At 38.4% G+C, this 25,179-nt stretch overlaps 1 protein-coding gene across 2 annotated transcripts in view; it reads left to right on the top strand.

The window, feature by feature from the left end:
* LOC130911156 (probable ATP-dependent RNA helicase DHX34) overlaps window positions 1-25,179 on the top strand; it is a 69,531-nt gene that overhangs the window by 17,004 nt on the left and 27,348 nt on the right. For both annotated transcript variants that reach the window (XR_009061982.1, XM_057828925.1), the window contains exons 8-10: window positions 2,957-3,229; window positions 4,411-4,584; window positions 4,652-4,754. Coding sequence is in view for 1 of the 2 variants with exons in the window: in XM_057828925.1 (XP_057684908.1) it covers window positions 2,957-3,229; window positions 4,411-4,584; window positions 4,652-4,754 (550 nt within the window). In the remaining variant the exon portion in view is untranslated. The remainder of the gene's footprint in view (window positions 1-2,956; window positions 3,230-4,410; window positions 4,585-4,651; window positions 4,755-25,179) is intronic.

The raw sequence follows: 25,179 nt of genomic DNA on the forward strand, positions 1-25,179 counted from the left end.
CATGAGAAATTGTTGTGACATGTTTTGGTCTTGAATGATATTTTTAGGATCTTAAAAATGTTTTTATAATCATGAAATTTGACTGATAAAAGGGTGCAAGGACCCTGTATGCTGAAAAGTATATGTATAAGAATTAAATTCTACAATAAATATTTGAAATAGTGTAGATTTTGGAAACCATTTTGTGCAAATGAAAAAAGATTAACATCAGTTTCAAATGTGCAATTATTACTTCTCATTTAAAATCAATAGTATGCCTGGTTATTTCACCAACATGCTTTTCTAAATCCTTCCAAAATGTTACTGCCACAGGACAAAAATAAAATAAATGCATAACATGTTGATTTTGAGGCATTTTAACTTATTGATATGGATGTCCCACTAATAACTATTTCTGTCAGGTGTGTATTTATGTTAATTTTATGTTAATGAGCTGTACCTTTAAAGTCCCCATAAATTTAAAAAAAGACCCCACAAACCACGTTTCTGTCAAAATTGGTCCTGTCCTCAAAAACCACCATTTAGTCAGGGCCCTATGTATCGAGTTCTAAAGGGTGTATCTGAGATCTGAAGCGAGCTAAATTTTTTTCAGATTTTTTGGAGTACTTTGGTATTACTTTCGTAGCTCTACGACCTCAGGAAAGGGTAGTCCATGTAAACCACCGCCATGCCTGTTTGAGAAATTTGTCCCCATATACCATATTGGCGCACATGCGTGTGTGTGTGTGTGTGTGTGTGTGTGTGTGGGTGGGTGGGTGCATGTGGGGGTGTGGGGGTGTGTGTGCGTGTGTGTGGAGAAGTTGGAGACATATAAAATAAATGCCAGAAGTGATCATGAGGAGTTTAAAATTTCTACATGTCACTCCAAGAATCACAGCTAAGGTAGATAAACAGAAGCATTTAATAAAGCCAAGCATTTTTCTACTACAGTACTTTATTCTTGTTCAAAAATGATTTGGTTAGACAGTTATGTTTAAAACTGATCATAATTATGACATTTGAAGTGCTTAAAAAACATTTATTTATATACATTTTGAAATCACTTTGGGGGAAAAAGTGAGAAAAAAACATGTCTTATATGTATCTGTTTCCTATGCTAAATCAGAATAAATACATTGAGCAAAAAAACACAAAAAAAATTGGGGGGGGGGGGTGCTACTTCGCGGTTTTTCACTTATCGCGGTGGGTTCTGGTCCCCATTAACCACGAAAAACGAGGGATCACTGTACACTGTGGTGATGGTGAGTCATCCAAAGTCTTTCCAAACAGCTATTCAAGTCATCTAGTGAAAATTTCTTTAAAAAAAAAAAAAATTAATATCGCAATACAATATTGCAATATTGTACAATAATCGCAAACCCCCGAAAAATTGCCACAATAGTTTTTTCCAGTATGGTTCAGGCCTACTCTCAATACCTTGTTATGTACCCTTTGCTGGCAATAACGGAGGCCAAATGTTTTCTGTAACTCTTCACAAGCTTTTCACACACTGTTGCTGGTATTTTGGCCCGTTCCTCCATGCAGATCTCCTTTAGAGCAGTGATGTTTTGGGGCTGTCGTTGGGCAACACTGACTTTCAACTCCCTCCACAGATTTTCTATGGGGTTGAGATCTGGAGACTGGCTAGGCCACTCCAGCACCTTGAAATGCTTCTTACAAAGCCACTCCTTTGTTGCCCTGGCTGTGTGTTTGGGATCATTGTCATGCTGAAAGACCCAGCCACATTTCATCTTCAATGCCCTTGCTGATGGAAGGAGATTTTCACTCAAAATTTCTCGATACATGGCCCAATTCATTCTTTCCTTTACACAGATCAGTCGTCCTGGTCCCTTTGCAGAAAAACAGCCCCAAAGCATGATGTTTCCACCCCCATGCTTCACAATGGGTATGGTGTTCTTCGTTGCAATTCAGTATTCTTTCTCCTCCAAACACGAGAACCTGTGTTTCTACCAAAAGTTCTATTTTGGTTTCATCTGACCATAACACATTCTCCCAGTCCTCTTCTGGATCATCCAAATGCTCTCTAGCGAACTGCAGACGGGCCTGGACATGTACTGGCTTCAGCAGGGGGACACGTCTGGCAGTGCAGAATTTGAGTCCCTGGCGGTGCATTGTGTTACTGATGGTAGCCTTTGTTACTGTGGTCCCAGCTTTCTGTAGGTCATTCACTAGGTCCCCCGTGTGGATCTGGGATTTTTGCTCACCGTTCTTGTTATCATTTTGACGCCACGGGGTGGGATCTTCCATGGAGCGCCAGATTGAGGGTTAGGGTTTATCAGTGGTCTTGTATGTCTTCCATTTTCTAATAACTGCTCCCAAAGTTGATTTCTTTACACCAAGCGTTTTACCTATTGTAGATTCAGTCTTCCCAGCCTGGTGCAGGTCTACAATTTTGTCTCTGGTGTCCTTCGACAGCTCTTTGGTCTTGGCCATAGTGGAGTTTGGAGTGTGACTGATTGAGTTGTGGACAGGTGTTTTTTTATACCGATAATGAGTTAAAACAGGTGCCATTAATACAGGTAACGAGTACAGCCTCGTTAGACCTCGTTAGAAGAAGTTAGACCTCTTTAACAGCCAGAAATCTTGCTTGTTTGTAGGTGACCAAATGCTTATTTTCCACTCAAATTTGGAAATAAATTCTTTCAAAATCAAATGATTTTGTTTTTTTTTCCACATTCTGTCTCTCATGGTTAAGGTTTACCCACATTTTTGCGTTGGGAGCAAATACTTTCACTGTTTACTTGCAACTACTGCAACTACTTTTGCACTTGAGTACATTTTTTCTTAGGTACTTAAGTATTTTTGCACCTGTATCTTTACTTTTCCTTAAGTAAAAAAAAAAAACGTGAGTACTTGATCCACCTCCGGTATTATATTCATCCCTGCCAGTCTGAATGGATTGAACGTACACCGCCGTCAGTGGCAATAACGTACCATTTAACTTACTCATGCGCAGGAGCTGCTGAAAAGCCACGGCCTTCTGGAAGCAGAGAACGACGACGACAATCTCGGCGACCGACAGCAGCGGCGCGAACGTCTGACCGAAAGGAGGAAGCTCCATCAGATGAAGCGAGAACACGAACAACAGGAGGGCACCAAACGCAAAGTCCTCAGGCTGGAAGAAGGCCAGGACGGCGACTTCTCCTCCGGTTCTGACGCGGAGGATGCAGGACGAGGGAGGAGGAAGAAAAAGAAGAAACACAAGGATGACGGCAATGTTGACATCCAGGTAAAAGACTCAACTAAAAACTGCAATTTGTGTAAAAGTTGCGTGGTGATGCTTATGTTACTTGAGTAAATTCCTATTCATTTTGTGGCATGGTTTAACTCATTGGCTGCCATTGACGGCGCAAGATGTCTTGAGAGAAAAAGCATGTTATTTTGCCTCATTCAAATCTTAATATATGAACATTTAAATATGTAAACTAAAGTGCAATCACATTCGTAAATAAATGGCTTCTGGTTTTTGAAATGTAAATAAACCAATCTATTGTGATTACAAGGGGGAAAAAATTGCAATAACTGCATTAACCATCAAAGTGAAGTCTAACTGTAACTGTAGTCTTGAAACAAATCTGAATAAGGAGAAACATTGCAATGAAATAATGCAAACTGGTTAAACTTGAGAGTAGCTGAGATCTGTCATGACAGAACATCGCTTCAATGATATCTGGCGCCATCTAGCATATTTCAATGCAAAAAACACTGTCTTATATTAGGATCAATACGGTATATTGTCATTTTTTTGAGTGATTTTCTTGTTTCTTTTTTTCTGGTTTTGTTGGGGGTTTATGTTTTTGTAGGTTTTTGTGGTTTTTCCATTTCTTATGGGGGCGTGGTTATTTTTGTGTTGTTTTTATGTTGCAGTTTTGCCAATTATTTCTGCAGCTTGTTGTTTTTTCTGTTTATGGCATTTTGTTTGTGTGTTTTTGTGTTTTTCAATGTTTTTTTTAAATTTGTGGTTTTTGGGGGCTATTTTGTATCGATTTTAGTTAATTTCTGGGTTACTTCCTGCTCATTGTTCACTACCTGTAGAGTTAGTGGCTTTTTCAGGTCACTTCCTGTTAATAGCGGGTCATTTCTTCCCTTTGGAAATGGATGGGGCTATTGGAAATTAATGGGCAAGTTTTTGTCAAATTTTGGTACAACCACGTTTTTGGCAAAAATTGTATACAACTTCTGTGCGCCTGGATTTACTGAAATTTTCTCGTATAAATGATAAAACAAATGACAAAATACATTTTAAATTGTAAATATAAAATATTTTTGCCATTGGAAATGAATGGGGCTTTCTTTTTTTGTTTTAAAATCCCCATTTTGGCGCCCAAAAAAGTGGACGGGAAATAAAGGGAAATTGAAAAAAAAGTTTTATTTAGTACATGTGTCATTTGTTGGTCGTTCCTCCAACAGGAAGTGAAGTTCAAGCTGCGCCATAACGTGTCAGATCTACAGGATGCGGTCAACGCTAGCCAAGATTTATCATCACGCCAACAGGCGCTTCTCAAACTTCTTCTCTGTCGGGGACTCTACCCCCAGCTAGCGTTGCCGGACGAGCACAACGGCACACGCAAGGACACGGAGCAGGTCGGGACCTACCGTCATATTGTTTTGATAGTTCCTTTGAGCGTTGCTGTTTGACTTTTGACTTCAGGTGTTCCATACGAAGAGTAAGCAGGGAATAGTGATTCATCCCACCAGCGTGTTTGCTAGCGACCCTGAGGTGTTACACGTGCGGGATGATGCGCGAGACACTGGTAAGCCTGCTAAACATCTTGGGTTTGTTAAAAAGAAAAAGTCAACTTAAAGGAATAGACAGCACCTAATGCTGTACAGTGGGATGAAAAGGTATCTGAAGCTTTTGGAATATCACATATCTCCATAAAAACACCATCAAATGTGATCTGATCTTTTTCAAAATCACACAGATGAAAAAAACAGTGTCTGCTGTAACCAAAAACCACCCAAACATTTATTGGTCCCCAAATTTTTTTAATGAGGAAAGCATACAATGACAGAATAAGTGAACCCTCTGCCTAAGGAGCCCTAAAGAGCAATTGAAACCAATTTTTACCAAACATTTTAAGTCAGGTGTGTGCCCAATCACTGATTATTTTCTTTAAAGCTGCCCTGCCCACTATAAAACACACACCTGGTAAGAAATGTCTTGATGATAAGCATTGTCTGATGTGCATCATGGCTCAGTCAAAAGAGCTGTCTGAAGACCTTTGGTCAAGGATTGTTGAGTTGTATAAAGCTGGGATACAAAGGATACAAAACCATCTCTAAAAGTCTGGATGTTCATCAATTGACAGTCAGAGAAGTTGTCTACAAATGTTTGGCACTGTTGCTTCTCTCCAAAGGAGTGGCCATCCAGCAAAGATGACGCCAAGAGTTCAGCGCAGCATACTCAGAGAGGTAAAGAAGAACCCTAGAGTGTCTGCTAAAGACTTACAGAAATCACTGGCACAGTCCAACATCTCTGTGCACACATTAACTATATGTAAAACTACGGCCAAGAATGGTGTTCATGGGAGGATTCCATGGAGGAAGCCACTGCTGTCTAAAAAAACATTGTTGCTTGTTTAATGTTCGCAGAGAGGCATTTGGACACTGCACAGAAGTTTTGGCAAAATATTTTGTGGACTGAGAAAACCAAATTGAATTGTTTGGGAGTAACACACAACGTCATTTGTGGAGGAGAAATTGAACAGCTTACCAAAATCGAAACCTCATCCCCACCGTGAAGCATGGTGGAGGGAGCATCATGATTTGGGGCTGTTTTGCTGCCTCAGGGCCTGGACAACTTACAATCATTAATGGAAGAATGAATTCAAAAGTTTATCAGGAGGTTTTGCGGGAAAACCTGAGGCTTTCTGTGAGACAGTTGAAGCTAAAATGAGGATGGATGCTGCAACAAGACAATGATCCAAAAAACAGAAGTAAATGAACTTCTGAATGGTTTCAGAAGAAAAAAAATACAAGTTCTGGAGTGGCCAAGTCAAAGTCCAGACTTGAACCCTATAAATATGCTCTGGCATGACCTAAAGACAGCGATTCATGCCAGGCATCCCAGGAATTTGACTGAACTACAGCCGTTTTGTAGAGAAGAATGGGCCAAGATTAGTCCTGATCGATGACTGATCTGCAGCTACAGGAAGCGTCTGGTTGCTGACAAGGGGAGGGGCACAAAATATTAAATGCGATGATTCACTTGTTTAATTTTCCCCCTTCTGTCATTGATTGCATACTATTCTCATTAAAATATGAAAACCTATAAATGTTTGGGTGGTTTTAGTTAAAGCAGACACTGTTTTTTTCATCTGTGTGAGTTTGACAAAGATCAGATTACATTTGATAGGGATTTTATGCAGAAATGTGAGAAATTCCAAAAGGTTCAGATACTTTTTCATACCACTGTACTTGTGTGGCGATAATGGACCTGAAGGTGACGGAGGAATCAGAAAATTATGATAGCTCTGCTTCACTTGAAAATAACACTGTTTATGATCAAATCAATGGGTATGCCTGGTGGCCCACCAGGCACATACAGCACTGGGGGGAAATAGTGTACTTACAGTCAGGCAATTATACGTGAAGAAGTTGCTGATGCGCAGGCCTCCCTTGACCGGATCCGGCTTGGCCTCCATATCCGGAAAGAGCGGCGTGGCACCGGCGCCGAGCAAAAGTTCCGATGTAGCCTGGGGTCCGACGTATAAATTCTGAATGCTGAGGGCGGAGAGGCGCTGCAAGCTGTAACTGATCTGAAGATCAGAAAAACAAGATGTCAGATCGGTTTTATTAAAAGTACAAAGATTACCGTACCTCAGTGTAAAGCAGGAAGCGGACCAAGTGCTCACTGAGCTTCTGCGTGGCCTTCTGAGACACTTCCTCGATGAGACTCTGTCCCAGTTGGGCCTGCCTGTGTGGATGTTCATCAATCGACAGTCAGAGAAGTTGTCTACAACTGGAGAAAGTTTGGCATTGTTGCTTCTCTCCAAAGGAGTGGCCATCCAGCAAAGATGACGCCAAGAGTTCAGCGCAGAATACTGAGAGAGGTAAAAAAGAGCCCCAGAGTGTCTGCTAAAGACTTACAGTAATCACTGACACAGTCCAATATCTCTGTGCACACATCAACTATATGTTAAACTATGGCCAAGAACGGTGTTCATGGGAGGACTCCACGGAGGCCACTGCTGTCTAAAAACATTGTATGGAGGTAGATTTGTGTCTTTATTATTCAATCAAAAAAAAAGTTGCTTCAATCAAATAAAAAGTTGCTTCAATCAAAATATATATTTTCAATCGAAGAAAACGTCACTTCAATTTAAAAAAAATGTGTTTGAATGCAAAAATAAATTTGAAACTCAAAAAAATATATTTGAAAACTATTTTTCTTTGATTGAATTTTTTTTTTTTTTAAATTTAAGTCAAGTTTTTTTTTAATTGAAACACCATTTTTGATTGAGGTCATGTAATTTTGCATTTGGACCACATTTTGGCTAGGATATTTGTGTCTTTATTATTCAATCAAAAATTAAGTTGCTTCAAACAAAAAAATATATATTTTCAAAAGAAAAATCACTTCAATCAAAAATTTTTAAAAATTCAACCGTAGAAATAAAGGTTTGAATGTGAAAAAAAAAAAAAGACTCAGAAATTCGCATTTGAACACTTTATTTTTCATTCTAACTGTTTTCTTTGATTGAAGCAATCCTTTTTGGGTTTGAGCCATATTAGGGGTAGGACATTTGTCTCAAAATCATTCAATCGCAATAAAAGTTGCTTTAATCAAAAAACTATTTTTAATCAGAGAAAAAAATCATTTGCAAAAATATATTTTTTTGCCAATATATATTTTTTATTTGAAATATATATATTTTTTATCGAAGTTTCACTTTTTTTGAAAAGCAAAAAGTTTTAAAGTCTTTTTTTTTTTTCAAAGTGGAAAAAGTTTTGAACACACTTTTTTTTTTTTTTTTTTTTTTGGAAGTGGGAAAAGTTTTGAAGGCACTTTTTTTCGATTGAATCATTTTGACACAAAGATTCAACTTCAACGCTAGTTCCGGTGTGTTTGAGTGGCAGCTGATTACGCCAATGGCATAAAAGTATTAAACAAGAATAATGGCCACCAGGGCTCCAGCCAGCCATGGGAGTCTCCTGGAGTCCAAGCCGAATGTAGGACACTGATACGGGGGTGTGACATCGGCATTTCACCGGAGTACGGTGCCCTGCTGCTTAATGTGATTCAACGCGGCGAACTTCACCCGCTGCCCTGACGTGACGGTTGGATTCATTATTAGGGTTGTTCCGATCATGTTTTTTTGCTCCCGATCCGATCCCGATCGTTTTAGTTTGAGTATCTGCCGATCCGGATATTTCCCGATCCGATTGCTTTTTTTTTGCTCCTGATTCAATTCCAATCATTCCCGATAATTTTTCCCGATCATATACATTTTGGCAATGCATTAAGAAAAAAATTGGCTGGCAACCAGTTCAGGGTGTCCCCTGCCTACTGCCCGTAGTTAGCTGGGATAGGCTCCAGGACCTCCGCGACCCTCGTGAGGAAAAGCGGCATGGAAAATGAATGAATGAATGAATAAAACTCGGACGAATATATACATTCAACATACAGTACATAAGTATTGTATTTGTTTATTATGACAAGAAATCCTCAAGATGGCATTTACATTATTAACATTCTTTCTGTGAGAGGGATCCGCGGATAGAAAGACTTGTGACTTTGTTTATTGTGACTAAATATTGCCATCTAGTGTATTTGTTGAGCTTTCAGTAAATGATACAGAAGGCCATGCCCAATGCATGATGGGAAGTGGAACCATGACAAGTGAAACCACGACTGTGCGTAGTGCTACCAATTCATATATCTTCTCTGCGATGGGATAAAATTCATGGTGTTAAAATATAGATTATCTGCTACCTTGCTTCCCCACATTGCTCACCATGATATTACCAATCATAGGGAGAAGGCTTGTAAGGTTATAGCCAATTAAATTAGGGCTCCAAAGGCTGCCAAAATTCACTCTACTCATTGTATGCTGCCTTTTAACCCGCTGTATTGGCTAAACAGCGCCATAACAGATGAAGCGCGTCAATGCGCGAGAGGGTCATACAGCACATGCTTTAATTGCGTTAACTATTTTAACGTAATGCATTTTTTAAAAAATTACCGCCGTTGTAGGGATAAATTTGATAACCCTACCTTAAGCCTAAACTAAAGACTCTGGATAAGTGTAACATATTATGTCTGTAACGTTAAATACAATTAGAAAACTATTTAATTAAAAAATATATATATCAAAAAAAGGCATGGCCGATATTTTTTTGCCGATTCCGATACTTTGAAAATGACGTGTTCGGACCCGATCGATCGGGATGCCGATCTATCGGGACATCTCTATTCATTATCTTATTACTATAGATCCTTCACACAACTGCTGGAAACAGAAATGTTGTTAAATCCATCTGCAGGCGACCTGGAGATAAATTTTTGTTTGACTGATGATTATGCGACACTGTGCGGGTGTGCACTGGTCCTCATGAGAAACACTGCGCTGGTACTCATGGGAAACGCAGTCTTCCTTAATAGGCTGTATTGGCACCATGGAAAAAGTGCTTAGAAAATAGATTTCGTTCCACTGAAATGGATCTACATGACCTCTGCATTGTAATTTACATACGTTGCTAATTACTACCAAAAAAAAAGTTCTACTCACGGTTTCCAGTCATTTTTTAGTAATTAGCGTTTTCGTGTCGGTCTTTTTTTTCCCCGTGGCGCACTGATATTGATACAGCGGAGTCGTATCGTCAGTGTGTGAAGCCATTTTAGGTCACGTGCACCAATAGGAGACGAGGACTGTTGCTATGCGCTTCTCAAACAAACAATATGGCGGCGACCGTGTCAAGCTACGACACGAGCAAAAATGAACAAAAGATAAGAAAACCGCATTTGAAATTTAGTCAAAAGGCATCGAAACGATGCTATATGCATCTCTCATCTGTCCAAGGGCGAAAAACGGCAGGAATTTGGCCGAAACGGCGGTCAACTTGCTAAGCCTGCGTGGTTGCGTCAGACAATGGCTTTCTCTCCAGGTTCAGTCGAAGGATCTTGCTGAAAATGCGTCAACGGGGATTTTTAACGCCATTCACTACAGGTAAGCCACACACACGCCTTTTGTTGTGAATAACTATGGGAGTTGGGGGGCTTCTGGTCAGATCACATATGAAGTTAAGACTTGCAATGTGAGTTCTGGGCTGTAGCGGTCATTATTATGATGTTAGATTGTTAACTTTGAGCAAAAAGTTTAGATTGACAAATAACTTAGTATTTAGTTTGTTTAACTGTAGTTCCAAAAACCTATTTGATAATTTTATTCAGGAAAAAATGGCAGAATAGACAAGCCTATATAATTTGGATTGGAAGATTATGTAAATATGATATGGATGAAACAGTTCTCACATGGTTTATATGTGTGTGCGTGTTTTTCAGAACTGAAACACTCTTCACTGACAGCTACAACTACTTCTATGAGTCCGTCGTCCATTAAAAGATTAGAGTTGACCAGGATGTGCTGCGAATGGACAAGCTTGTGGAAATATGGCTTTATTGGGACCATGGAAAAAGTGCTTAGAAAATGGATTTCATTCCACTACGCTGGATCTATGCGTTCAATGCATTTTTTCAAAGCCAATACCTTCCTAACTTAGTCACCAGCCAGAAATGTATCTTGATGTGAATACACAAAAATACAGATCTAGTGTTTCTGTTTTTGCTTGTCTTAAGTGTTATATTAATTCTGGCAACACAAAATCTTTATCAAATGTCATAAACACATCTACCAAACATTTGAAACAAGTATTGGTGCCTTAGTATACACATAGGTGAATTCAGAATGAGAAATGTAGCTAATTTCTTGAAGGAAACACTTCAACATTAATGATTTGCACCCAGCACAATGAAATATATATTGAATTAAGCTAAAGGCTTATGTGTCATATTAAAAACATCACAACCTACTATGCAATGAAATATATAAAATAAAAAATGCACGCCATGATCATAAATAGCTGAAAATCAACCCAATTGCTACCACACCCTCCTAAATGTGAATCATGGCAAAAATGGAATAAGACAAAAAAAATTGCAGGGTGATCAAAAAAATAATGTGCCAAAATCATAAGGTGATACTTAAAAAATGAAAGACATCACAAAAGAAGTGATGGACACGTGTTGAAGATAACTTCCAAGTTTTATTTCATGTTTCACAAGTGCTCAAATGTGAGCACACCCAGCAGCACGGACAAAATCAAGCCACGATGAGAATTCCTCTCAAACGTGTGCATGTCGCAGTTATTGTCTTGATTGCAACTGTTGTTCGATATTTCGCATCATCAGTACTTGCTGGACGTGTTGGAATGTTAAAGACAAAGTTCGTTATCCATCTTTATGGCCCATAACATATGTTATACACTAAGTGTATGTTCCACCACTTCCAGCAAATATTGATGACATGAAAGATTGAATAACAGACACAATCAACGCGGGAGGGAAGAATTCTCATGTCAACTTGATGTTGTCCATGCTGCTGGTGATGGCCATATTTGAGTACTATGAAAACATGAAATTAAACTTACTACTTACTTCCTACATCTGTCCAATGTAGTTTTTTTTTTATGTTTTTGGTTTTTGACATGGCATTTTGATTTTGGCACAGCCTTTTTTAATCACACTGTATATACACAAAAGGTTGGAATCATTCAAGTATGGTACTGTTGGTAGACATTTATTTAAACATGGAAGTGTCTCATACTATAAAAATACACATTATTACACATACAAATATTGAAAAACGAATTAAAAAAAAATAGAAATAAAAGAATAGTAAAACTGTACATGACAACATTACTCTTCAAAATCGCTTTCATCAAAGTCATCATCCCATCCAAGTGTCTTCTGTTTCTTTGGAAACATTCTCACATGCTTGGCACCGATATAAATCAGTACAAGAAAGTTTTGCAGACATACAGGAGCATCTTCCCGTGTCACAATTGGTTGCCTTTCAACTACAGTTGACTACTTGCAAAACAGTATCAGGGGCAGGATTTTTAGTCATCCATGTCACTGCCAACTGCCCATCCTCAATGTCCCACCCATTCCCAATGGGTGAAGGGGCACACATTTAACTGTCAGACAACGTTTCATAATTGCTGCTTGATAGTTTGTTGTCCTGCAATGTTGGTACAGAGCATCAGGTTTGGGGTGAATAGAATGTTCTGGCAAGACTGACGAGGCCATACAGAAAGATCTGCATTTGGCATCATTTTTGGCACATGACTGGCCAAACAGGTGGCACACATATTTACACAACGTGCTAAATGTTTGTAGGTCAAGTTTAAAACTGCTGCCCAGCTTTGCAAACCCAGTCAGGTATTCTTTTTTATGACGTGCAAAAGAAAATGTTTTTTTGCCTTTGCCATGAAAGGCACAAGCAGAGTCACAACCTGTGAATGTATGGATGCCAATGAGTGCTGAACACACACTAGTGCCAGGAGCTGCAGAGACCTTAGAGACGTCAGTCCTCGTTCTGTTGCCTCCTCCTGTGAAAAAATGCAATTTACACTGTAAATCTATCTGCAGACTTACAGCAATCACTGCCACGTCAGTATCAGGGCTTTTATTGACTACAGCTTGATGTTCTTGAGCCAAAAGGTTTATTTAACCATTGTCACCCATAACTGGTATGCAATAAAAGTTCTAATGGATTCACTTTCGACACACTGTACCCTGTATACATTTTATAACAAAGTGGTATTGATATCTGGGCTAAAAATGGTATCGTTACAACACTAGTTTAAATAAGAATTTTTTTAGCATAAGTTAATAACAATTAACCTTGTAGTAAAGGCGTGCGTGTGGCTTACCTGTAGTGAATGTCGTTAAAAATCCCAGTCGACGCATTTTCAGCAAGATCCTTCGACGGAGCCTGGGGAGAAAGCCATTGTCTGACGCAACCACGCGGGCTCTGCACGTTTTTTCCAGATTCCTGCCCTTTTTCGCCCTTGGACAGTTGAGAGATGCATATAGCATCGTTTCGATGCCTTTTGACTAAATTCCGAATGCGGTTTTCTTATCTTTTGTTCATCTTCGCTCGTGTCGTAGCTTGACACGGTCGCCGCCATATTGTTTGTTTTAGAAGCGCATAGCAACAATCCTCGTCTCCTATTGGTGCACGTGACCTAAAATGGCTTCACACACTGACGATACGACTCCGCCGTATCAATATCACTGCGCCACGGGGAAAAAAAGACCGACACGAAAACGCTAATTACTAAAAAATGACTGGAAACCGTGAGTAGAACTTTTTTTTGGTAGTAATTAGCAACGTATGCAAATTACAATGCAGAGGTCATGTAGATCCATTTCAGTGGAACGAACCAACACAATTTTGGCTCACCCAATACAGCCTATAAGGCAAAACACTACGGCTTTTGTCCACCGGCGTCGCTAAAATCGACCAAAACTGAAAAGTTACCAAGTGTTGCCCTAAATACCATGAAAAAAAAAACAACTAGTCACCAGGGACTCGGAATCAACACTTTGCAGAGAAGTGCTTGCATTACGATACGAATAAAAGAATGTGTAAAAGTATAAGTATGTAAATTTTTTTGTTGTTGTTGTTGACTAAAGATACTTTTTTTTTTTTTTTTTTTGAGTATTTTTTTAGATGACTATTTTTCAGACTTTAAGTTGCACCAGCCAAAAAAATGCACAAAAAGAGGAAAAAACATTTAATTATATATATATATATATATTTAAAAAATAATTTAATAAGTCAACTTTTGGGTAGTTGATCAGAAACCAAACACAAACATTATACGTTATAGCTGAAATAAAACAGAGAACAAACATATTAACAGTTAGTCAGATAACGATAAACAAAACAAACTGTCAATCTCACGATCAAGGCCATTCATGTCTTTATCTTGAGTATCACTTTTGTACAACTGCATCAACTCCCAAGTAGGGGGCACGCCTCGAGTACAAGTATCATTATATAACTTGCACCTGAGTATAAGTCGCAGCCCCAGCCAATCTATGAAAAATAGTATGACTTATTGTCCAGAAAATACGGTACTTTTACATGAGTAATATAATTTAGAAGTAACGCTACTCTTAGGCTACGTTCAGACAGCAGGTCCTAATGCATGAATCCGATTTTTTCGTGTTGTTCCGACTCGAGTTACCCATTAACTTGATGGTCTGAACGGGACAAGTCTCATAGAAGAAGACCATTTCAAATCCGATCTGGGTCACTTTCGTATGTGGTTTTTAAATCTGATCTGGGCCACATTTTTCCAGAATGTGGTGGCGGTCTGAACTGTCATGTCTCCCAAATTGGAATTCATGCAGCGGGAGCGTACCGCATGAATGCTATTTTTAGACCGCAAGGCTGCGTAATGCCACCACCGTAAACAGGAAGTAGGTCAACATAGAAGCACCCTCGCATACTACCTGTGTTAGTACTGCTTGTTTTCTGCCAGTAATCTTTCAAAAAAAAAAAAAAAACATGCCGAGTAAACACTTCTCCTACGGAACTTGTGGAAACGACTCTAGGCATTGCGATATATGAAGGATGTCGTCTTCATATGTTTCCCGAAGCCAAAAACTCAGAGGAAAGAATGTAAACAATGGATCAACCTTCTGCAGACGTCCAAAAGACCAGTTTAACGCCAGCAAGGAGAAGCCATTCACCTTCATATGCAGTGTAGAAGCTATATTCACTGCATGAATTCACTGTATCGATTTGTTTATTTTGAAACTGTGTTATTGTTTTTGCCACCAGGGGGCACAACCAATGCCATTAGGTATTTTACTACAAAGGTGCGCCTGGAGCGGATGTGCGAGTTAGTGCACCTGGTGGACACATGGTTTTTACAATAGCACGCCGTAGCGTGAGCTGCTTTGGAAATTGAACTGTTTTCTGAACTGATGATATAAATAAACCAAACCAAAACCATCCATGTGGGCAGATCATTGCTGGTAGCCTATGCGTACATTCGGTTCTGAAGGTGTACTCAGTAGGGTTGTTCCGATCATGTTTTTTTGCTCCCGATCCGATCCCGATCGTTTTAGTTTGAGTATCTGCCGATCCCGATATTTCCCGATCCGATTGCTTTTCTTTGCTCCCGATTCAATTCCAATCATTCCCGATAATTTTTCCCGATCATATACATTTTGGCAATGCATTAAGAAAAAAATGAATAAAACTCGGACGAATATATACATTCAACTTACAGTACATAAGTATTGTATTTGTTTATTATGACAATAAATCCTCAAGATGGCATTTACATTATTAACATTCTTTCTGTGAGAGGGATCCACGGATAGAAAGACTTGTGACTTTGTATATTGTGACTAAATATTGCCATCTAGTGTATTTGTTGAGCTTTCAGTAAATGATACTGAAGGCCATGTCCAATGCATGATGGGAAGTGGAACCATGACAAGTGAAACCACGACTGTGCGTAGTGCTACCAATTCATATATCTTCTCTGCGATGGGATATAACTCAGGGTGTTAAGAAAAAGATCAATTGCTACTAGAACAGGGCGGTAAACCGGAAATTTGCCATCACCGAAATTCTTCACAATGACCGACGTAATTTTGACCATGTCGGTAAATTCGGTAATTTAATAAAACAAGAAAATATAGTCTTTTTATCCCGCTTTGACGCTGTGTTGTTCAGCTATGTTCATTCCCCTTTAAGAAAGCAGACAGTGTGCTTACGTATGAAATCACATGGTTTTCAGGAAGCCAATCAAACAGAAGCCTGGTAGGCTAACGCTTGCTGCTAGCGCTACAAGTAAATGGGATGGAGTCGGGCTTAAGTTAGTTTCGCCAAACTTTCACCCGACATTAAGTAAACTCTTGGCGGGTTCCAGACGGGCTTTCACCCGCTGTCCTCACTGGTTCTCACGATATCAGGAGAGGATGCTTTCAGTGCTTTCTTCTGGTAGCCAAGCCACAGGCTAACGCTAGCGGCTAACAACTGCTACAAATGAACGTGAAAGAGTCGGACGGTGGCTCTAACCTTGTCGAAACGGCTGAAATGAATGAGGGGACTGGGCATGAACTTTATGTAGCAATCATCATGTTGCGTTATTTGACATCTCTGTGTGATTTCTCTGAAAGCTTTCATGATGGTAAAGCATATAATCCAACAGTGAAGCCTATATATAATATGACAGTTTAATGGCCACAGCTATTTTTCTGTATGTGTTTGCTTTATTCTGCCATCATAAAACCTTAAATGTTTCATTGGCATCAGAGCAATACAGCTTTAATCTGGTTGTGTCTGTGTGGGGGGTGCATGTATTAAAAAATGTTTCGGGGGAAAAAAAAAAAACTGAAACCTTGACGTAAACTAGGGTGACCATATTTTGATTTCTAAAAAAGACTCAGCCCAGCCTCAAGAAACTTGAATTTTACTCGAAGTTCACTCAAAGATGCCTATTTCACTTTAATATATTTAAAGTGTGCCCCCTCACTCTGGATGGAAAAATGCAGTTTGAAAAAAAAAAAAATAATGACTTTAAAAAAAATATATATACAGTATATATAATGCAGACCCATAGAAATGTAGTCCAGTCAATACACATACACACAGTAGGCTATGTGCCAACTAAACATTTTTCTGGTTTCAACATTCTGGTATGTTGGAGAAGTTGTCAAATCATACTATTACTGTAAATATTGTCAGTTTATGGTAGGGATGTCCCGATTCAGGTTTTTGCACTTCCGATCCGATCCCGATATTGTTTTGCACTTCCGATCCGATACCGATACTGGCCGATACCGACCTATCTGAGCATATGTTAAAGTTTAAAGTTATTTAGCCCCCCTACTTAGTTGTCAGACTCTTGTTGAAAAAGGTTTTAGTACTCTTGATAACAACTAGCCAGCTGAATTAGGTGAGTTTTAATAACACACAACGGTTGGTAACAAGAAACTGACCTGTTTATTCAGTGTTATTTATAATGTTTTGTGTTTGTCAAACAGAAATGGCATAGTCAGTCAGTAAAACGTGCAAATAATATTGTAAACTGTCTTAAAAAAGCAAAACACACCAACAACCTCAGTGGAAAATCCCACAAATCCCCCAAGCTATTAGATGCTTTTAATGTTTCGTGCATTAGTTAGAAAAATTGTATAAAAGCCTCTCAGGTTTAAATAAATGACTATTTCAGTATCAAGTTAACATTTTAAAACAGTAAATAAAATACTCAAGTCCCCATTCTGTATCAGCAGCTTTAAACTACATTCAATTCATTTAATTTTGCGAATCAACTGTTAAAAGTTGTTAAAATTGCTCCCGTTATTCCAAAATTTCCCTTCTGTCTACTTTCGACATGTCAAAGTTTTAAAACTGTTTAGAAGATAGATTCAAGTCAAGATTTTGCCGATTTAGGGGTATTTTAGATAAAAAGTTAATTAGGTTCGCTTGGAAGGTTCACAACAGCCTACTAGGGAAGTCTTCTGCTTTAAGATGGCGGCTGTTTATTAACGCATCTGGTTTTCAATATTTCAATGTTGCTAACGCAGTCGAGTCTGTCGTTTTGCATCTAGTTCTATATACATTTGATATCTATTATCTCCAGTAAAACGACGTTGACGTAGTTTGAAGCGGCTGTCAGCAGCAGTCAGGTATTCTTGTTTTTTATCCAGCGGCATGAGTTGAGCTAAAGCAGTTAGTTGAGCATTGAGATTACCCGGGTCTATTGCTGTCAGACTTTTCCGACCTCCGACTAGGAAAATATCATTGGAACGCCACTCGAACTGGGAGGTCCAAGTCGCAAAGTCGGAGAAAAAATAACCACCCCGACTTCCAAGTTGTTTCAATCTGACGTCACTGGACAAAATGGCGCTCATGAAAACACATTTAATGATAACACAATAATGAAGTAAATCAAGTTTATTTGAGACGCCATGTATTTTTTTCTCATACAGTGAATTATCTTTGTTGTGCTATGTTTTTATATTGACGATCAGCAAAGGATGTAACTAAAAAAAAGGCAGTTTACAGTTTGGGCTATAATGCAGCCGTCGTTTTTCCTCTACTGTTTGATCGCCTATAGGAAGACAGGTTCGCTGGAGGTCAAAATGTCTTTGGATGGCCAAAATAAAAAAACACCTCGTCGCGATCAGCCATCTTTGTTGTTTACATTTGCTTGGAACGCTTGAGGTCGGAACTGGTACCATCCGAGTGGGATAAATCCGACTTCCCACTTCTCTGGAATGCAGCATAAAAGTGTTGGATGGTGCGTCTTGACTCACGAGAGATAATGGCTCGTCATCCAGAATGAATTCTTCTTTGCTTTGGGACTGTCGAGTGCCAGTTTGTCACACAAAGCAAAAGTTTCTGCCAGTGTTAGTTGCGTAGGACCTTTCTTTTTGTCTTCGGTTTTCTTAACATACTCCTTATATTGTTTGTGGTGGTATTTCGCTAAATGCTTGATTAGGTTGGTTGTATTAAAACTTCTTACAGCTTTACCACCACGCTTGACTTTATTGTGGCATATGTTGCACTCTGCCTCTTCGTTTTTGTCGTCCTTTAAGGTGAAATGATCCCACACAGCTGACATTTTTACCGATAAAGTCTCTCGGTAAATTGGGAGACGGTAATGTAGTGTGTTGAAGGAGTGCCGTAAAATGCGGACTGGATTTTAGGGAAACCGATGCAAAAACTGGAAATGGATTATGTATATCAGTGCGCTGGAAAACCCGGACTGGATTTTCCAAAAAAAAAACTGGATCAGAAGTCTGGATCGGAATTTTTCCGTGTCGGCCGGTCCGATACCGATGCGCATTTTTTTGCCCATATCGGCGTCCGATCCGATCCAAATATCGGATCGGGACATCTCTAACTTTGTATCCCAAAAGGTTATCGATATGCTCCTGTTAAGAATGGAGATGTCGTTTTAAAAAGGTGTCAGTTAAAAAAATAAAAAGGCTGCCATTGACGGTGCTCGACGTCCAATACATTTAGACTGGGAACGTTCATTCATTCAAAACCAGAGCATTCACAGTCATTTGGTCCAATTTTCGGGGCATTTACAGGTCACTTGCTTTTCATTTTAGGGCATTTACAGGTCATTTCCTGTTGAGTTTGAGTCACTGCCTATTCATTTGGATGATTCCCAGGTCACTTTCTATTATGTAACGCAAAAACAAAAGGCAAGTGACCCATAAAATACCCCCAAATCAACAGGAAGTAAATGAAAATCAACAGGTAAATGACCTTAAATGGCCCAAAATTACTCATTTCCTGGCATTGGCTGCTACTGACGGCCATAGACGCTCAATCCGTTTGTTAATTCGCTGCCACCCTCCCAGTTCAAATGGATTGGACGTCTACTAGTGATAAACTCATTCCAGTTCGCAGCAGAAGCTTGTTTGTCTGTTTATTAGTTTTTTTCAGAATATCCTAGAATGATTTCCTGACCAATGTATCGAAAATCGTTGTATCGCTATATCGCCAGATCATCGTTATTGCAAGCTTTGTATTGCAAATCGTATCGTATCGTGAGGTACCGAGAGGTTCCCACTCCTATTCGAGACGATTTGCTAAAAATGTCCCAGATTTACTGGTATTATTATGCTCGAAATTGGTACATCGTAGTTGTTTTCGCAGAAACTGAGGTTGTTGGGGTTTTTTTTTTTTGAGAGAGAGAGAGAGAGAGAGAGAGAGAGAGAATGCTGTCAAGCTGTTTGGTATTGAAGAGTTCCTTTTTGGTAAAGTCTGTCAGATTTTTGGCATCCTTATCCTACTTATACCCTAATAAAGAATCATTACTGCGCCAAATTGGCGCTGTAATGATGATTGAATGATTCTCTTTGCCTGCGATCGGAAGCCATTCATAATAAATGAGACAAAATTAATATGTGTCATATACTAGTACAGGTATTTATAATTATCATAAGGAATATAGCGATGTCAGGATGTGGATTATGATGGACTGTCATGGATGTCATCAACAGATCATGTTCAATGCAATCTATATCAATTTGTAGCAAAATTAATTTCAGAATGATTGAATGCATTTTTTTGGAAACCATTGAAAACATTTCACATGGCTTTAAGATATTATCAGCTAGTGTGAATACTTGGGTAACAACAGTACAAAACGTCAACGCTTTCCAGTGTGTAATTAGTGAGGGGGGTTGCATAGTGAAATAGGAAGAAAAAATAGAATGCGTTGGTGGGAAAAGAAGGTAGTGTATATAAGCGCCAGTAGAAGAAAGTGCTAAGTGAAGACATGCGTGATTCATAGACTAATTAGTATTCATGTGACATGTGTCTATATTTATGCGTGTCTTAAATCAGATTCAATTAGAATCACTTGAGCTCTGTAGCCCCGTATTGTCATTATACAGTTGTACAGTGAAATTGTGGAGCATCTCCCTTTACAGTGCAGGACAAGTAAAATCTCGAAAGTGGCTTGCAAGAATAAAAGTATAAAATATAAATAAATAAGGGCTGTCAAAATTATCGCGTTAACGGGCGGTAATTCTTTTTTAAAATTAATCACTTTAAAATATTTGACACATTTAACGCACATGCCCCGCTCAAACAGGTTAAAATGACAGCACAGTGTAATGTCCACTTGTTACTTGTGGTTTTCGGTGTTTTGTCGCCCTCTGCTGGCGCTTCGGTGCGACTGATTTTATGGGTTTCAGCACCACATGAGCATTGTGTAATTATTGACATAAATAATAGCGAGCTACTAGTTTATTTTTTGATTGAAAATGTTACTAATTTTATTAAAACGAAAACATTAAGAGGGGTTTTAATATAAAATTTCTATAACTTGTACTAACATTTATCTTTTAAGAACTACAAGTCTTTCTATCCATGGATCGCTTTAACAGAATATTAATAATGTTAATGCCATCTTGTTGATTTATTGTTATAATAAACAAATACAGTACTTATGTACCGTATGTTGAATGTATATATCCGTCTTGTGTCTTATCTTTCCATTCCAACAATAATTTACAGAAAAATATGGCATATTTTATAGATGGTTTGAATTGTGATTAATTACGATTAATGAATTTTTAAGCTGTAATTAACTCGATTAAAAATTTTAATCGTTTGACAGCCCTAAAATAAATGTAAAATATGTATGAGGTAGTCCTATGTTCAGGCAGTGCAAATAATTGAAGTGAGGTAGCATCAGTTGAGAGTGAGGGCATTGAATATTGCACATTAATATTTCATGTAAATAAGTATTGCACATAGAATATGTGTGAATAGAAATTAAGTAGCAGAAGTTGACAGACATTAAATATTGCACTTAGTAAGTATTGCACATTGTATATTGCATGTAATGAATATTGGACATTGGGGGATGTGGTGTTACATATGGCTGTTTAGGGTGGAGATGGCTTTAGCAAAGAAACCGTTCCTCAGTCTGTTTGTTCTTGCTTTTAAACACCTATAGCGTCTCCCAGAGGGGAGCAGTTCAAACAACCGGGAACCAGGATGTGAGCTATCCTTCAGGATGTTTAGAGCTCTGCTGAGGCATCGAGAGGAGTATATGTCCATCAAGGTGGGGAGAGGACAGCCAATGATCCTCTGCGCCGTCTTGACTGTCCTCTGAAGCCTCTCCCTGTCTGCAGCAGTGCAGCTCCTGTACCAGGTGGAAATGCAGTATGTTAGCAGGCTCTCAATGGATGAGTGGTAGAAGGCCAGCGGCAGGGTCCTATCCAGCTAGTTCTTCCTGAGGACTCGCAGGAAGTGCAGATGCTGCTGAGCTTTCTTTATCATAGCTGTAATGTTTGCTATATTTAAAGTGTGCCCCCTCACTCTGGATGGAAAAATGCAGTTTGGGAAAAAAAAAAAAAAAAAAGACTTTAAAAAAAAAATATATATATATATATATATGTATATATATATATGTATATATATATATATATATATATATATATATATATATATATATATATATATAATATGTATATATATATATATATATATATATAACATGTATATATATATATATATATATATATATATATATATATATATAATATGTATATATATAAAATGCAGACCCATGGAAATGTAGTCCAGTCAATACACATACACACAGTAGGCTACATGCCAACTAAACATTTTTATAAATTACTATCACGACAATTGTCCTTGACAAATTGTTATTCCCATTCAATTGATGTTCTCATTCAATGTTCTATATTGCACACAAACAAAAACCGAATTAAACTGACAAACTATTCAATCAGCATGTTTCCAAATGTAGCAGTTCAAAACTACGTTTCCCATAATGCCTAGAGCGGTTTAGCTTACTGATAGCTAGCTGAGGCAAAAATCAAACTTTGCTATAAAAGTTTACAATCATCGGCAGCGCGCCGATGCGACACCAAACGGGATTTTACAGTCAAAGCTCTGACAGAAGTCAACAGTTGCCATTATATATGTATTTATCATTAAAAAAAAAAAAAAAACTTCAGGCATTGTGGCCAAATCGTCAACCCAGTAGATGGTGGTAATGCCTCATGATAGGGGTAAACTGCCAACAAAAACAAGAAGAACTACTACTTCCTTCCATTCTCGTAGGAGCCATGTCAACTGCTGCCACCCAGCGGTCGGAGGGATTCTCTTCAAATTCGTCCCGTGAAAAATCATAAAAACCGGACATTTTTATGAATTTATAAAACCCGCCCAGACCACGAGGACACTACGTGAAAGTAGGACTTGTCTGGGCAAAAGGACGTTTGGTCACCCTAACGTAAACACTTGTGTTGAATAATTATGTCACAGCAGCCATTACCAATAAGTTGTCTGAAGTGTACTGTTAAAGCTGCAAGTCATTTGTGTTAGAATGACATGTTTGCACAGTCGTCATATTGATTTTTATAATGTTGTACATTTTTCAAGTCATACAAGCTGTTATAAATGTTCACACTAGAATTCTTATTGTTTACAAGATTTTTTTTTTATACTTAATGTTTAGACTGCATGTGCAATTGTTAAATTGAAAGCTGGTTAAATAAATTTAACGACAAACGGTTAATTTGTATTCCATGCATTGATTCAAATTTTCAAATTATATAACAGTCTGCTTGGGTGAATTTATCGTCATTTATCATTATCGAGGTAAATCTGCTCAATTTATCGTGATACGTACTTAAGGCCATATCGCTCAGCCCTAATTGCTACCTTGCTTCCCCACATTGCTTCCCATGATATTTCTAATCGTAGGGAGAGGGATTGTAAGGCTTTAGCCAATTAAAATCAGGCTCCAACGGCTGCCAATATTCACGCTACTCATTTAACACAGCCTTTTAGCTCTCTATATAGGCAAAACGGGGCCAATACAGATTGAGCGCGACAATGCGTGAGTGGGTCGTGCAGCGCATGCATTAATTGCGTTAAATATTTTAACATGATACATTTTTTTAAAAATTAATTACCGCCGTTATTGGGATAAATTTGATAACCCCACCTTAAGCCTAAAGACTCTGGATAAGTGTAACATATTATTTCTGTAACGTTAAATACAATTAGAAAACGATTTAATAAAAAAAAAAAAAAAAATTAAAAAAAGGCATGGCCGATATTTTTTTGCCGATTCCGATACTTTGAAAAGGCCCGATCGATCGGGACATCTCTAGTACTCACTATTGGCGTTATTGGAGTTTGCTAAAATGCCAGTACATTAAGTAAAAACCACATCCTGTGAACCTCTAAGATTAAGGAAAGACCCATTAAAACTTATTGTACAATTCATATTATGACCTAGAGTTAGCTTGACTCAGCAACACAATCATTTAATAAAATTTGTTTATACCTCCTCTTAAAAACAGCAAATGACCCTGAACTAGTCACTGTAGAATCTAATTCATTCCAAAAATGTACACCAGAGTAAGGGGCCGAAAATGATTTTAGTGTTTTTCTAGCATAGTTAAGTTTAAACACATTTTCTCCCCTCAAATCGTATTTCTTTTCCCTAGCCTGGAAACGACTTTGTAGGTCATACGAAAGGGTATTAGTTGAGGCTTTGTGCATCATCTGTCCCGTTTTGAAATTTATTAAATCATACAACTTCAATAAATTGGATTTGATAAATAACTCGTGTGTATGTGCTCTGTATTTTGGCTTATAAATAGTCCGTATTGCTTTTTTCTGGATGACCAACAGAGGGTGTAATCGGCATTTGTAGGTGTTTCCCCAAATTTCAACGCAGTAAGTCAAATAGGGTTAACAGTGCACTATAAATTTTTCAGTTGTCTTATATGTGCATTCCATGTTAATGAAGCATCAAGTATTACACCTAATAACTTGTGTTCTCTAACACGTTCAATAGCCACCTGATTTACTTGAATATCTAGATGTTCTTTCAGTCCTTTTTTGCCAAATAGCATATATTTAGTTTTACTAAGTTTTAGTGACAATTTGTTGGCATTGAACCGTTCTTGTAGCTTGCCTAATTCCTCATTCACTTGTTGGCCAATCTGTTTAGGTTGCTACCTGAGCAAAATATATTAGTGTCATCAGCAAAAAGCACCATTTCCCTGAAATCACAATTGTTCGGAGGGGGATTCACATTGCTGACCTCACAATTGTTTGAAGGAGGATTCGCGGACGTAAAACCCACCAACCATCAGCGTAACACTGGCAACAAAGTGTCAAGACGGGGAAATGTACAACGACATTAAATATAGCTGTACAGGGAAACGGCTTACAATTATTGGAGTTTACTTTGACGTGTGGTGCTGCGCCCATTTGATTTGACATTCTACGTTGCTTTGTGTACCTGGACATTTAGGCGCGGAACGCGAACTGACTGCTTTAATGACAGCTAATGGAGTTGTTATTGGAGTTGTATTCATTCTTGATTGTTGAGTGGTTCATTATTTGTGTTTGTTGCTGGGCGATTATTTAATGCATATAAGTGTTGTTTGTTTCATTCACTGTGCTTTTTTCCATTGCATTTGCTTTGCGGTTATATGAAATGTCATCCTAAGTTCATTGATGGTACATTTTTCATGCTAATTGTGTATAAAAAGGAAAATACACAAAATGTATGAGGGTTCTAAAATGCAAATGAACACGCTCCAAAGCATATAAAAAG

This window comes from Corythoichthys intestinalis, unplaced genomic scaffold, assembly GCF_030265065.1.
Source record: "Corythoichthys intestinalis isolate RoL2023-P3 unplaced genomic scaffold, ASM3026506v1 HiC_scaffold_23, whole genome shotgun sequence".
Taxonomy (NCBI): domain Eukaryota; kingdom Metazoa; phylum Chordata; class Actinopteri; order Syngnathiformes; family Syngnathidae; genus Corythoichthys; species Corythoichthys intestinalis.